The 15,578-nt window shown below is 41.5% G+C and overlaps 1 protein-coding gene across 13 annotated transcripts in view; it reads right to left on the reverse strand.

Moving 5' to 3' along the window:
- LOC112254017 (sodium- and chloride-dependent GABA transporter 2-like) overlaps positions 1–14,592 on the reverse strand; it is a 40,195-nt gene extending 25,603 nt beyond the window's left edge. Inside the window, exons 1-5 of one of the 13 annotated variants that reach the window (XM_042324136.1) lie at positions 14,110–14,592; positions 12,899–13,066; positions 11,207–11,454; positions 8,818–8,975; positions 2,247–2,387 (exon numbers count right to left, since the gene is read on the reverse strand). In XM_042324136.1, coding sequence (XP_042180070.1) covers positions 2,247–2,387; positions 8,818–8,975; positions 11,207–11,454; positions 12,899–13,066; positions 14,110–14,196 — 802 coding nt within the window. In that variant the 5' untranslated portion in view covers positions 14,197–14,592. Of the gene's footprint in view, positions 1–2,246; positions 2,388–8,817; positions 8,976–11,206; positions 11,455–11,698; positions 12,033–12,898; positions 13,067–14,086 lie in introns of those variants that run through there. The other 12 variants (XM_042324134.1, XM_042324135.1, XM_042324143.1 and 9 more) reach the window with 12 other exon arrangements.
- Between the last annotated feature and the right edge of the window lie 986 nt (positions 14,593–15,578).

Below are 15,578 nucleotides of genomic sequence, written 5' to 3' on the forward strand. Positions count from 1 at the left end.
ATAATGCGGTCGACATTTGATTGTGAGGAATTCTCAATCAGGTGAACAGAAGGACTTGAGTTCCTGTATGTTGTTGTGACCACACCACGTCTCGTTAACCATAAAGCATACGCCCCCGCCCCTCTTCTTACTAGAAAGATGTTTGTTTCTTTCGGCGCGATGCGTGGAGAAACCAGCTGGCTGCACCGACTCAGATAGCGTCTCTCGAGTGAGCCATGTTTCCGTGAAGCAAAGAACGTTACAGTCCCTGATGTCCCTCTGGAATGCTACCCTTGCTCGGATTTCATCAACCTTGTTGTCAAGAGACTGGACATTGGCGAGTAGTATGCTAGGGAGTGGCGCGCAATGTGCCCGTCTCCTAAGCCTGACCAGAAGACCGCTTCGTTTGCCTCTTTTACGACGTCGTTGTTTTGGGTCGCAGGCTGGGATCCATTCCGTTGTCCTGGGTGAAAGGCAGAACACAGGATCCGCTCCGGGAAAGTCATATTCTTGGTCGTACTGATGGTGAGTTGATGCTGCTCTTATATTCAGTAGTTCTTCTCGACTGTATGTAATGAAACCTAAGATGACCTGGGGTACCAATGTAAGAAATAACACGTAAAAAACAAACAAATAACTGCATAGTTTCCTAGGAACGCGAAGCGAGACGGCCATCTCTGTCGGCGCCGGAAGTTAGAGAAATGTCCTCTGTTCTGATGAAACAAAAATAGAACTGTTTGGCCATAATGACCATCGTTATGATTGGAAGAAAAAGGGGGAGGCTTGCAGCATCATGTTGTGGGGGTGCTTTGCTGCAGGAGGGCCTGGTGCCCTTCACAAAATAGATGGCATCATGAGGTAGGAAAATTATGTGGATATATTGAAGCAACATCTCAAGACATCAGTCAGGAAGTTAAAGCTTGGTCCTAAATGGGTCTTCCAAATGGACAATGACCCCAAGCATACTTCCAAAGTTCTGGCAAAATGGCCTAAGGACAACAAAGTCAAGGTATTGGAGTGGCCATCACAAAGCCCTGACCTTAATCCCATAGAACATTAGTGGGCAGATCTGAAAAAGCGTGTGCGAGCAAGGAAGCCTAGAAACCTGACTCAGTTACACCAGCTCTGTCAGGAGAAATGGGCCAAAATTCACCTAACTTATTGTGGGAAGCTTGTGGAAGGCTACCCAACATGTTTGACCCAAGTTAAACAATTTAAAGGCAATGCTACCAAATACTAATTGAGTGTATGTAAACTTCTGACTCACTGGGAATGTGATGAAATAAATAAAAGCAGAAATAAATCACTCTACTATTATTCTGACCTTTCACATTCTTAAAATAAAGTGGTGATCCTAACTGGCCTAAGACAGGGAATTCTTACTAGGATTAAATGTCAGGAATTGTGAAAAACTGAGTTTAAATGTATTTGCCTAAGGTGCACGTAAACGTACGACTTCCAACTGTATATTTACTGTATTTATGCATTTTTACAGTATTCTGTTTGACATGTATTGAGTCATGTTGAAATATAAAACTTCCATTTTTGCATGTGTTCCTTTCTTGTTTGAGTACACACAAACAATATACAGTATATCAACAAAATCTTAGTCTTTACACTGAAATAGTTTCTGATAGTAGTGTTTTGAATATGTCATTTTAGTGTGACCTTAGTTGTTCCTTTCATTTGATGTGTATACATTGATTTGTTTACAGAGTTTCACTTTGAGCAGGGAGTACATGATTTTGATTGCTATGTTTCATTTTGCAAGACGTCTGTGGTTTTTGGGGAAATTGTTTTGTGCATCTTGGATGTAGTTTCAGCAAACGTGCGTTAACAATTGGGAAAAACTGCAATAGCAACTGCCGAAAAACGTGTCAACTGCCTTTGGAAGATAAAGAGAAATATGTGAAATATTTCACAGACCTGGGTCAAATAGGTACATAGGCACCTGTAGGTCAAATACTTGGACCGGATAATTGAGCTGCACTTGATTTAGGTTTTCTGGTACAATGGAACCATTGGAATTCGTCCCAAAAATGCAAACTCCAACCTAATCAAACACATCTCCAATGCGTTCAAATATTTGACACTAGTTGACATATGTAGGCCTATTTGATATTACCTCTTTGAAAATAAGATAACCTATCAACATCCCCAACTTCCAGTATGGTTCCAGCAAATATTGTGGATGCATAAACAGGCCAGCCGAGTACAGCTTGGCTCAGTTTGACTCAGTGTGAAAATGGTATCAGTACATGGTGTACCTGTGTTCCAGGTGTTGTTGCAGTGGGCCCAGGGCAGCTCTGACTGGAAGCTGTGCACCAGGTAGAAGAGAGCCCAGGCCAGGACCACAATGTAATACACACACCCGTGGAGGATCATCACCTGACTGGCAAAGCCCAGACCTGTGGAAACACATTCCAAATACTTTATTTATATCTACAAATCACAATCCAGGTCTCTCTTGAAACTAACCTGGTTAAATAAATGAATAAAACATTACAATCAAGGATTCAAACTTGTTTTATTTTTAAGTCACATGGACTCATCGATACAAAAGTACCAAAAGTGTCTAAAACTTTGTCAGACCTTTACTGCATGAATAACTTTAGTTACACACCCACAGGCACTAAGACAACACACACACACACACAAAACCTACACACTCAAACACGGGCAGAGGCACACAAACAACAAACACGCAGGCACAGGGGGAAAAAAACACTGATACATTCTAATGGATACACAGCTATGATTCAAATAAAACCGTTAGTGTGCATTCCCTGTGCTATTTCGTGAACAACGCACAACTTGGCTTTTAACCAATCACCTTGAGTGGTCGTTACTAACCGCTTGATAAAAACGCTAATAACAGACACACAAAACAAACTCCCATGTAGATCATGGATTAACAAGGGTACAGGTAAACGTGCACATACATTTGCATAGCTTTTAAGAAAAGATTTCACCCTTAACATTTAGGACGCACTAAAAAGAGCCTGAACACGTGCACAGGCAGACAAGTCTAAAAACAATCTACTAGTACTAAATGTACCAAAACACAGATGCTGCAGCAGTGTTTTGTCCCTCTGCTAACACATGGCTCTGTTGGCCATCACACAACTCGCTGTAAACATTCCATGCCTGCTGTCTTATCTGGGCTCTGTGTGTCTGTGCGAGCGTGTACAGTGCATTCGGGAAAGTATTCAGACCCTTTGACTTTTTCCACATTTTGTTACAATTACAGCCTTATTCTAAAATTTGATGAACTGTCCCCCCCATTAATCTACACACAATACCCCCAAAGTAGGTTTTAGCAAATGTATAATTTAGAAAATATATTACATTTACATCAGTACTTCGACCCTTTACTCAGTACTTTGTTGAAGCACCTTTGGCAGTGATTACAGCCTTGAGTGTTCTTGGGTATGACGCTACAAGCTTGGCACACCTGTATTTGGGGAGTTCAGGTTGGATGGAGAGCATCACTGCACAGCATCTGGTTCTTGGTCACCTCCATGACCAAGGCCCTTCTTCCCTGATTGCTCAGTTTGGCTGGGCGGCCAGCTCTAGGAAGAGTCTTGGTGGTTCCACACTTCTTCCATTTAAGAATGATGGAGGCCACTGTGTTCTTGGTGACCTTCAATGTTGCAGAAATGTTTTGGTACCCTTCCCCAGATGTGTTCCTTGACACAATCCTGTCTCTGAGCTCTGTCTCTGAGCTCTACGGACAGTTGCTTCGACCTCATGGCTTGTTTTTTGCACTGTCAACTGTGGGACCTTATATAGAGAGGTGTGTGCCTTTCCACATCATGTCCATTCAACTAAATGTACCACAGGTGGACTCCAATCAAGTTGTAGAAACATCTCTAGGATGATCAATGGGAACAGGATGCACCTGGGCTCAATTTCGAGTCTCATAGCAAAGGGTCTGAATACTTATGTAAATAAAGTATTATTATCGTTTGTTTTTTCATACATTAGTAAAAATATCTAAAAACCTGTTTTCGCTTCGTCATTATGAGGTATTGTGTGTAGATTGATGAGGATTTTTATTTATTTAATACATTTTAAAATAAGGCTGTAACGTAACAAAATGTGGAAAAAGGGAAGGGGTGTGAAAACCTTCCGAATGCACTGTATTTGTGTGTGTGTGTGTGTGTGTGTGTACAAGCATGTAAGTGTGTCTGTGCAGCTGTTGGCCATATGGACAGAGAACAGCAGCTGTCTGTATGAGGGGGAGAGGAGGAGGAGGAGGAGGAAGAGGCATGTTTACGTGAACCGGAAAGCTATCCAGAGGCAGAGAGTTCTAACACCAGCTTGTTTACAAGATAGACTACGTTTACAATGTGTCGACCAGGTGGCTTTGCTAAGAAGCTAGTCATCTGGCTGCACCTGTAGAAAGTACCACACCCAGGTTGTGTTCAGCAGGCAGAGCCGGGGTACCAGTCTATTTGAGCCATCATGCCCCTCGTCATGCAAAACATGTTTGACATGACAAGGCGTGGCATGATGGCACAAACAGACCAGTACCCAGGTTACGAAACGGGACAGAACGGCACAAAGAAAAAGAGAAAACAAGCCAATATCTGAACTTAATAAGATATGCGTGTTTTTGCTTTCTGTTGTAAAATGTTTCACTATGGTGTTCCCTCATGAACATGTCCCAGGTTGAACAGTTTAGACCAGTGTTAGTCACTTATATTTCAGAGGGAACAACTTTTGTAAAACAAAATCACTTGGTGAGGCGCCATTCCCATTGGAGAACGGGGGTTGGAGGGGGTCACAAACTAAAATTGATTAATTGAAGATCTTAAACTAATTTCTACATAATACTTACATGTATTAACATGGACCTCCAAGTTATTTGATTACCTGAATCTCTACTTTAGGACATTTGGGGATATCAGAAACAAATGTGATGAATTGTTAGAATCTGACCTTATTGCCATACTCTCAATAATATTATCTAGCACAAGATATGTTAAATCAGGTAATGGCAAATTTCAGTCTGAAGAAAGCAGGCCTTGGAATGATTGAAATGCATCAGAAAGGTATTGTAATGTTCAAGAAAACATCAGGGATGGTCATCAAACAATCTTATGTATGCTTGTTTATGGAGAATCTATTCATTTCCCTCAGTTATCCTGTGCAAATTCATCACTCTCCCTTCTAAAAAAGTCCTGCACAGCTTGTGTCTTAGATGGAAACAGAAGACACATACTTGTTCCTGAAAGTCTTAGCTTTCAGGGATGGTAATAGCTCCAACCGTTGAAAATCTAGAGCCAAATTCGTAGGAAAAAAAACTATTTCAAGATGCGCCAGAGGCACTAGAAACGGACACTGATACCACGATTCTATGAACTTCGGCTGACTGAGGAAAACACATTCTTTCAGACTATTGTCACGAGTCACCAATTAAGTCGCCAAGAGACGCAGGCGTCTCGCGAGACACGCAATGACCGTGTCTGGTTTAGACAATGCAGTTGGAAGTAGTAGGATACAGCGAGACTGAAAAGTAGTTCCTAGACTCATCTATTTCTAAAAACGTCTAAGGGAGACAAGGAGACCATTTGAGAATAAGATCAAACGAGAGGGTTGAGTGTAGCTTAGTTTACCTATGCCTCTGCGCCACCTGAACAGTTCAATCTAGAGATGTAGCTATCATCATCATCAAGTCTGTGGCTTTAACTCATTCATTTCAGTCTGTCCAAACCAACTAAACATAACTTAAACCCTCTCACTGTTTTGTCAAAACAAACAATAACACATGGCACCACAGATGAGTGAGAGTGTGTGTGTGTAAGTCATTAAGGCAGTTGCGACCCCTCATTCAGGGCAGTTGGGGGTGGAGCCTGTTTTGCTGGGACATTTGTAATCTGGGACATTTGTAAGCAATGAGGTTGACACAACAGCAAAACATTTTGTAAGCAATGAGGTTGACGTAACAGAACAGAACGGTTAGCTTAAATTGTTGGTAAACTATTAGGCTATTTCTTCACATTATAAGCGTAGCAATATGCACACAGCAGTAGGATATCAGCATGAATGTTCCAAAATGCAATCAATTAGCTGGAAAACACCATTCTCAAAAGTGACCGAAATGTGATTGTGCATTTTTAATGGTGAAAATTATCTTCCCCAAACATGAAACTCACGTGCTGCATATGTATGCCAGTCAGGCTCTACAATAGAGGTTGACCGATTAATCGGAATTGCTGATTAATTAGGGCTGATTTCAAGTTCATAACAATCGGAATTCTGTATTTTTGGACTCCGATTTGTATTTTTTTTAATTTTATTTATTTAACTAGGCAAGTCAGTTAAGAACACATTCTTATTTTCAATGACGGCCTAGGAACGGTGGGTTAACTGCCTTGTTCTGGGGCAGAAAGACAGATTTTCACCTTGTCAGCTCTGGGATTCAATCTTGCAACCTTACGGTTAACTAGTTCAACGCTCTAACCACCTGCCTCTCAATGCACTCCACGTGGATCCTGCCTGTTACGTGAATGCAGTAGAACCCAAGGTAAGTTGCTAAATAGTATTAAACTTAATCTTATAAAAAACAATCAATCAATCACTAGTTAACTACACATGGTTGATGATATTACTAGTTTATCTAGCGTGTCCTGCGTTGCATATAATCGATGCAACTGGGGGATGATGGGGGATGATTTAACAAAAGCGCATTTGTTAAAAAAGCACAATTGTTGCACGACTGTACCTAACCATTAACACCAATGCCTTTCTTAAAATCAATACACAGAAGTATATATTTTTAAACCTGCATATTTAGCTAAAAGAAATCCAGGTTAGCAAGCAATATTAACCAGGTGAAATTGTGTCACTTCTCTTGCGTTCATTGCACGCAGAGTCAGGGTATATGCAACAGTTTGGGCAGCCTGGCTCATTGCGAACTAAATTGCCAGAATTTTACCTAATTATGACATAACATTGAAGGTTGTACAATGTAACAAGAATATTTAGACTTAGGGATGCCACCCGTTAGATAAAATATCGAACGGTTCCGTATTTCACTGAAATAATAAAAGTTTTTTTTCTTCCGAAATGATAGTTTCCGGATTCCACCATATTAATGAACAACGGCTCGTATTTCTGTGTTATTATGTTATAATTAAATCTATGATTTGATATTTGATAGAGCAGTCTGACTGAGTGATGGTAGGCAGCAGCAGGCTCGTAAACATTCATTCAAACAGCACTTTCGTGCGTTTTTCCAACAGCTCTTCGCAAGCACAGTGCTGTTTATGACTTCAAGCCTATTAGCCTAATGGCTGGTGTAACCGATGTGAAATGGCTAGCTAGTTAGCGGGGTGCGCGCTAATAGCGTTTCAAACGTCACTCGCTCTGAGTCTTGGAGTAGATATTCCCCTTGCTCTGCAAGGGCCTCGGCTTTTGTGAAGCGATGGGTAACGCCTGCTTCGAGGGTGGCTGTTGTCGATGTGTTCCTGGTTCGAGCCCAGGTAGGGGTGAGGAGAGGGACGGAAGTTATACTGTTACACTGGCAATACTAAAGTGCCTATAAGAACATCTAATAGTCAAAGGTATATGAAATACAGATGGTATAGTGAGAAATAGTCCTATAAATACTATATTAACTACAACCTAAAACCTCTTACCTTGGAATATTGAAGCATCATGTTAAAAGGAACCACCAGCTTTCATATGTTCTCATGTTCTGAGCAAGGAACTCAAACGTTAGCTTTTTTGTTTTTTACATGGCACATATTGCACTTTTACTTCTCCAACACTTTGTTTTTGCATTATTTAAACCAAATTGAACATGTTTCATTATTTATTTGAGGCTAAATGGATTTTTATTGATGTATTATATTAAGTTAAAATAAGTGTTCATTCAGTATTGTTGGAATTGTCATTATTACAAATAAATACACACATATATATATATTTTTTAAATAGGCCGATTAATCAGTATCGCATTTTTTTGTCCCTCCAATAATCGGTATTAGCGTTGAAAAATCATAATCGGTGGACCTCTACTCTACACCCCTTGTAAATCGCATTAATATGCTTAATTTTAAGAAGTTATTTGGCCACTTTAGTTGTGATACAAACCTTATTAAAATATATAGGCCTATGGGATAGGCTACATGAGGTGTGTGACTATGATTTGAACAAAACGTCACAAATTAAAAGGAATGCGCTGTTTCTTGCCTGGGCATCATTCACAAGTGATAGGCTAATATTGTCACCCATCAGACTAGTCATGATTTAATCTTATCTTTACATAGACTAAAATAATATACGCTTTTTATTTAGAATGGACCATTATCATCCACCTGTCTTGAAACAGGGGCAGGGGAAAAAAATACATGTCATCTATCCAATTAAATAGTGAATGGAGGATGCATTTCCCATGGTTCATTTTCATGCCAGCCAGGTAGGCTATACTCCTGTTGTGAAGAGAAGCAATGTGCTTAATATTAGGAAAGTTGAGAAATAAATATAGTAGGCCTAGCCATTAGAAAGCTGATGGGAGCCTCCTCTTTTTAATAGAGGCCATCACTCTGTTTTCTCACGCAATTGCATAGCCTATAAAAATGTTGAGCAACATCAGCTCATGGGCTCTCATTGCTGTCAGAGTGATTAGAGGGACAATAGAGTGCTGAATACCCAGCAGTTAGCAACTTTGGTAGGTTACTAATGACCATCAGCAGCATCAGAGCTTGGAGAAGCCTAATTACAGCGACCAAATAGTCACATGGAATTTGACTGCCGTTGTAATTCGTGACCGCTGTTGTGGCAGTAATACGGTCACCGCAACAGCCCTATTTGTGCGTGGATGTATACCTTGGGGTGGTGTGTGTTTGTACCTCCGAACAGTGGGCAGATGCTCCTCCAGGCACTGACCCCTCCCAGGCTGGTATACTGACCCAGAGAGGTCTCCATCAGGAAGAGAGGAACACCACACAGAACCAAAAACAACAGGTAGGGCACAAAGAACACACCTGAGAGAGAGAGAGAGGGGGATGGATGAACACAGATAAAGAGACGTATAATATACAGTGAGCAAAAAAGTATTTAGTCAGCCACCAATTGTGCAAGTTCTCCCACTTAAAAATATGAGAGAGGCCTGTAATTTTCATCATAGGTACACTTCAACTATGACAGACAAAATGAGAGAAAAAAATCCAGAAAAATCACATTGTAGGATTTTTTTATGAATTGATTTGCAAATTATGGTGGAAAATAAATATTTGATCACCTACAAACAAGCAAGATTCCTGGCTCTCACAGACCTGTAACTTCTTCTTTAAGAGGCTCCTCTGTCCTCCACTCGTTACCTGTATTAATGGCACCTGTTTGAACTTGTTATCAGTATAAAAGACACCTGTCCACAACCTCAAACAGTCACACTCCAAACTCCACTATGGCCAAGACCAAAGAGCTGTCAAAGGACACCAGAAACAAAATGGTAGACCTGCACCAGGCTGGGAAGACTGAATCTGCAATGGGTAAGCAGCTCGGTTTGAAGAAATCAACTGTGGGAGCAATTATTAGGAAATGGAAGACATACAAGACCACTGATAATCTCCCTCGATCTGGGGCTCCACGCAAGATCTCACCCCGTGGGGTCAAAATGATCACAAGAACGGTGAGCAAAAATCCCAGAATCACACGGGGGGACCTAGTGAATGACCTGCAGAGAGCTGGGACCAAAGTAACAAACACACTACGCCGCCAGGGACTCAAATCCTGCAGTGCCAGACGTGTCCCCCTGCTTAAGCCAGTACATGTCCAGGCCCGTCTGAAGTTTGCTAGAGAGCATTTGGATGATCCAGAAGAAGATTGGGAGAATGTCATATGGTCAGATGAAACCAAAATAGAACTTTTAAGTAAAAACTCAACTTGTCGTGTTTGGAGGACAAAGAATGCAGAGTTACATCCAAAGAACACCATACCTACTGTGAAGCATGGGGGTGGAAACATCAAGCTTTGGGTCTGTTTTTCTGCAAAGGGACCAGGACGACTGATCCGTGTAAAGGAAAGAATGAATGTATCGTGAGATTTTGAGTGAAAACCTCCTTCCATCAGCAAGGGCATTGAAGATGAAACGTGGCTGGGTCTTTCAGCATGACAATGATCCCAAACACACCGCCCGGGCAACAAAGGAGTGGCTTCGTAAGAAGCATTTCAAGGTCCTGGAATTGCCTAGCCAGTCTCCAGATCTCAAACCCATAGAAAATCTTTGGAGGGTGTTGAAAGTCTGTGTTGCCCAGCAACAGCCCCAAAACATCACTGCTCTAGAGGAGATCTGCATGGAGGAATGGGCCAAAATACCAGCAACAGTGTGTGAAAACCTTGTGAAGACTTACAGAAAACGTTTGACCTCTGTCATTGCCAACAAAGGGTATATAACAAAGTATTGAGAAACTTTTGTTATTGACCAAATACTTATTTTCCACCATAATTTGCAAATAAATTCATTAAAAATCCTACAATGTGATTTTCTGTCATAGTTGAAGTGTACCTATGATGAAAATTACAGGCCTCTCATCTTTTTAAGTGGGAGAACTTGCACAATTGGTGGCTGACTAAATACTTTTTTGCCCCACAGTATGGGAGACAGAGTAAGGAAGGGGTAGTCATAAAAACATCATGTCAACACCTATTATTTCACACAGAGTGAGTCCATGGAACCTATTATGTGATTTCTTAAGTCAAATTTTACTCCTGAACTAATTTAGGTTTGCCTAAACAAAAGAGGGTGAATATTTATGCAACAACTATATTTTAGTTATTTAATTAGTATTAATTTGTAAAAAAAAAATCTATGGAATTTTAGTTCCACTATCATTGTAGAATATTTTGTGTCTATCAATTGCAAAAAATAAAATCACAATTAAATCTATTTCCATCCCACTTTGTAACACAACATAATGTGAAAAAAATCCAAGGTGGGTGAACACTTATCATACCAACTGTACATGTAGGCCTACTTTAGTCTCGTGACTGACTCTTACCCTAACATTTAACTCTGGGTTCCAAGATAAGGCCTACATAGTGTTATGTCTGTACAGTAGGAAGTCACGTGAGATGTTATTCTTACAGTGGTTGACCCTAGGGTTATTTTACGGCGCCCACTTTCTGTATTGTTCCGTTGATGTTATGATTCAAAACAGTACAGTTAGCTCTGACATCTGTGGTAACGTCTTTCCTTCAAAACTTAGTTTCTCACCTCCTCCGTTCTTGTAGCACAGGTAGGGGAATCTCCACACGTTGCCCAGGCCTATGATCTGTCCCGCCACAGCCAGCAGGAACTCTGCCTTGCTGGCCCACTGGCCCCGGGCCTGCAGGCCTTCCACTTTCCCGGCCTCCAGACCCTTCTTGCTCTTCATGTGCAGGCCACTGTTCAGCAACACACCTCCCTGCTCCGGAGCAGGCTGGGTCAACATGACGGGATCCAGTAGAGATACACACACACTCCTACAGAAAGAGAGGGGATGGATGAGAATAAGGCACACACACATCCTACAGATGGTAAAAATATGAATTAGGCTAGAGTTAGTGAGATAGAGAGAGAGAGAGAGAGAGAGATGGCAGGGAGCTTGCATCTCTAACAGCGAAGATGAATGACCATTGAGGAGCCATTAGTGGGAAAAACAAAGTAAAAATACAAATTTGGCTACAGAATGGGAGAGAGAGAGAGAGGGTTAACATGAGTGCTTACATCTCTGCCGCCTGCGATGGAGAGACCAACAACCTTAGTAGGGCGCTTCTCTGACGGTTGGGCCTGCCTGCGTAACTTATCTGTACCTCCCTTCTCATGGCCCGCCCTGTGTCGGGTGTGTGTCTGCTATCTGACTTCCTCAGGCTACACAAGGTCTACGTTGCAAATGGCACCTTATTCAAAAGTTGCGCACTATGTAGGAAATAAGGTGCCATTTGGGACGCAGGCAAGGTCTAGAAGGTGTTTGTACATGTGTGTTTGGTGTTTCGGGGGCTGTCAACAACTAACTGTAAATCGTGATTTAAATACATGTCCAAGTCGTAGACTGGCACCACATACGCTCCTGTGCCACGCATCAATTCTGCAGTCTGTTTGTATGTAAACGTGAGCAACTCCATTCCTAAACCCCACCCCCCCTCCTCCTATCCCACCCCACCCCACACCATAGAGCTCACCAGTTGTAGTTCAAAAATGCAGAACTGAATCAGCCATTACTATGGGCAAAATGAATGGGGAAAGTAAAAGACACACACAGAGATTGAATTGAATATCTACTAACCCCCCCCATAGCAACTCAGCTCAGCTTCCTTTCTCAATGTACAGTGGGTATCATAAGTACTCAAACCCCAAAAAATAAGGTTTGAGGTCCTTTGTAGCTCAGTTGGTAGAGCACGATGCGTGTAATGCTAGGGCAGTGGGTTGGATTCCTGGGACCACCCATGCATAAAATGTATGCATCTGTGACTAAGTCCCTTTTTTGATAAAAGCGTCTGCTAAATGGCAAATATTATAATATTAACACAGGCCTATAAGTTCTTATGAGAAAATATCAGTCAGAACATGATCTTTAATAATTAGAAAGCCCTTCATTTTCCAAAACGCTTTGTCTAACGAACCATGGCATACTTTAAAAAAATGTATTTACTTAACCTTTATTGAACTAGGCAAGCCAGTTAAGAACAAATTATTATTTACAATGACAGCCTACCGGGGAACAGTGGGTTAACTGCCTTGTTCAATGGCAGAACGACAGATTTGTACCTTGTCAGCAGTGTTGCCAACTTAGGGACTTTGTCGCTATATTTAGCGAGTATTCAGACCCCTCTAGCAACACATTTTCAAAAAAGAGACTAGCGACAAATCTAGCGACTTTTTCTGGTGTTATTGGGACTCTGACGTGAAAGCATGTATCGTTCTTACTCTTCTCAACGAGCAGCGGGTTCTACCGGGGGTCCCAAAGCACTCACAGGTGGCCCAGTCCTCTCGCACCAGTCCCTCCCAGCTGCAGTCAGAGCAGGAGATGTTCACCCCTCCACGTCCAGACTGCAAAGGAATTGCGCATGAGGGAAGCCGTTGGCTGATCCCGCCCTGAATGTAAATGTAAATAAAAATTTTAAAAAACGAAGTAACTCCGTCAGAATGTCTCTTGCCCGGATAAAAGAGTTGGGTTGGAATTGTGACAAAAAAAAAAAAAAACAAGGATCAACAGAAGAAATGTTTAGAACTACAAATAATCTATTTAGGGTGTTTTTTCTCACTTTTTGTCTCTCCTACAGCGTCCATCACAACTACATGCACATGCGCAATTATGCAAATTAGGCAAAGACGTCATTTGGCGACTTCGAGCGACTTTTAGGACAACCAATAGCTACTTTCCTTACTGTGGAGTTGGCAACACTGCTCGTCAGCTCCAGGATTCGATCCACTAGGCTATCTGCCTCCCCGATTTACTGCCTAGACTTAGTGCCTAGGAAAGACACCGTGCTTCTACACCTGCATTGCTTGCTGTTTGGGGTTTTAGGCTGGGTTTCTGTACAGCACTTTGAGATATCAGCTGATGTACGAAGGGCTATATAAATAAATTTGATTTGGACATTACATTGCTTTTTCGATTGTCAGCTGGGTTACTCAAACTGCAACTGTCATGTTACTACTATGTTACCACTGCCTTTGGTTGTTACGTGTGTCTAGTGAGATAGTGATGATAGTCAAGTACCTATATAACCCTGCTTTTTACGGTCTCTGATGTATAACCTTTCCAGGATTCATATAGGTTGAGGGACAGAGAGAGCAAAGGCACCGTTTACAACGGATATCCAATAGCCTAGTCAGAAGACACAGGTCCCATTTTTGCATCCTTTTATACAATCAAGATGCAGAGCTAGATAGAGGCGTAGCTTGCAATTATTTTTTGGCTACAGTGTAGTCGCTGTAGCTACACTATTAGGCTAGAGGCGTAGTTTGCAATGATTTTTGGACTAGTGTGGCCGCTGTTGCTACACTATTAATATCTGTAACAGTTCGCATTTGGCCATTAACGATACACAACGAGGACATTTGCTTAGCTTTCCTATCAAGTGCAAAAGTAGTTAGTGAAAAAAAACGTACTTGTACCTGGTATGATAGCTTACAATGAATGTAGAGACGGATCTCCACAACATGCCTTCCTTGCGCCTTTCATAACACACCTCACGGGCAACACAAATAGTTGTGAGCATAAACGGACGGATGTAAAACGGTGAACTTTAGAATTACTGGGTTAATCATTTATAATAATCAGGTTTCAGTTGGTACGGTTATCGAAAACTTTCATACGCCATACAACAGCGCAGATGAAACCACACAAATAAATAGCCTAAAAACAATGCGTTTTTCGTGGTCAACATTTAGCATTTCACAAGGATTACGACCGCGGTTATTTTAGCCTACCTAATTCCGAAGAGCAGCCTATACATTTGCCGCGTTCACGTGCTATTCGGAACTAGGAAACACTTAAATCTCCGACTTGCTAACTGGTTGTAGTTATACGCGTGCCGCGTTCAACCAGTAACAATTCCGGGTTTGTCTGAGTTTTTAAGTTTCCGACTTGCCCTTTAACGCAGCATTAGAAGCCGAAAGACGTTCACCAGTAGCGGGTCCTACAGCACTTACACTTCTGTCACAAAGAACAGTCGCCAATGCTAGAAACCCTTCAAGGCGAAAGGCATGAGTGTTACACAGGGAAAAATGCGTCTTGCGGGGGTTCCTTTTGCCTGCTATATTTTTTATATTTTAAATTCTCCTCTAAAATAAAAAATATTGTAGTTATGAAGTTACAGTAACAGAATATGACTACAGTAGTATTGCAGTCTATCTTCAAAATGACCTCAGTTGAAGTACAGTTGACTGGCAAACGTACTGCAGTAGACAGCACAGGTGATCTTCTATGGACCATAAGTGAATACACAACTAGTCTGATACTATTATTGTAGACATGAACACACACACACACACACACACACACACACACACACACACACACTTAATAATACCCCAATAGATACAAGACTGAGCATGAACTTGTTTATGTAATGCCAAAGGTAGATTATGATCACTCTACTCTTGGTAAAACCGAACCCCCCTATAATCAAACCCCTGTTGGAACTGGGACTCTACCTCATCTTTAATGTCCTTCTCGTCTCCAGGCTTCTCTAAGTCGCCTAATATGTACTTTGGCAATTCACGATCCTCTTCGCAATCCAAATGAGGCATTGTTCCGTGAAAGAAGGGAGTTGTATAGGGTATTGTTTTCCTAACATTTTTTTTTTTTTTTTTACAGGGGGAGGCAGGTAGCCTAGTGGTTAAAAGTATTCGGCCAGTAATCAAAATGTTTTTAAAAAAATAACCAAATATTATTTTCACATTTTTCCCCTTTTTTCTAGTTGTCATGCAATTGTCAATAGTGTTCACACTGCACTTAGCCTAGGGCTTAGCCCTCCTTAGCCCTGGACTAAGAGAGCTTTTAGCCCAGGGCTAAGCGACTGCTTACATATTGCACATATTAAATCTAAGATAGCGCCAACCTTAGCCCAGGGTGAGCCAATCACAGTCCCCTAATTCG

Source organism: Oncorhynchus tshawytscha, linkage group LG07 (assembly GCF_018296145.1).
Source record: "Oncorhynchus tshawytscha isolate Ot180627B linkage group LG07, Otsh_v2.0, whole genome shotgun sequence".
NCBI classification, from domain to species: Eukaryota; Metazoa; Chordata; class Actinopteri; order Salmoniformes; family Salmonidae; genus Oncorhynchus; species Oncorhynchus tshawytscha.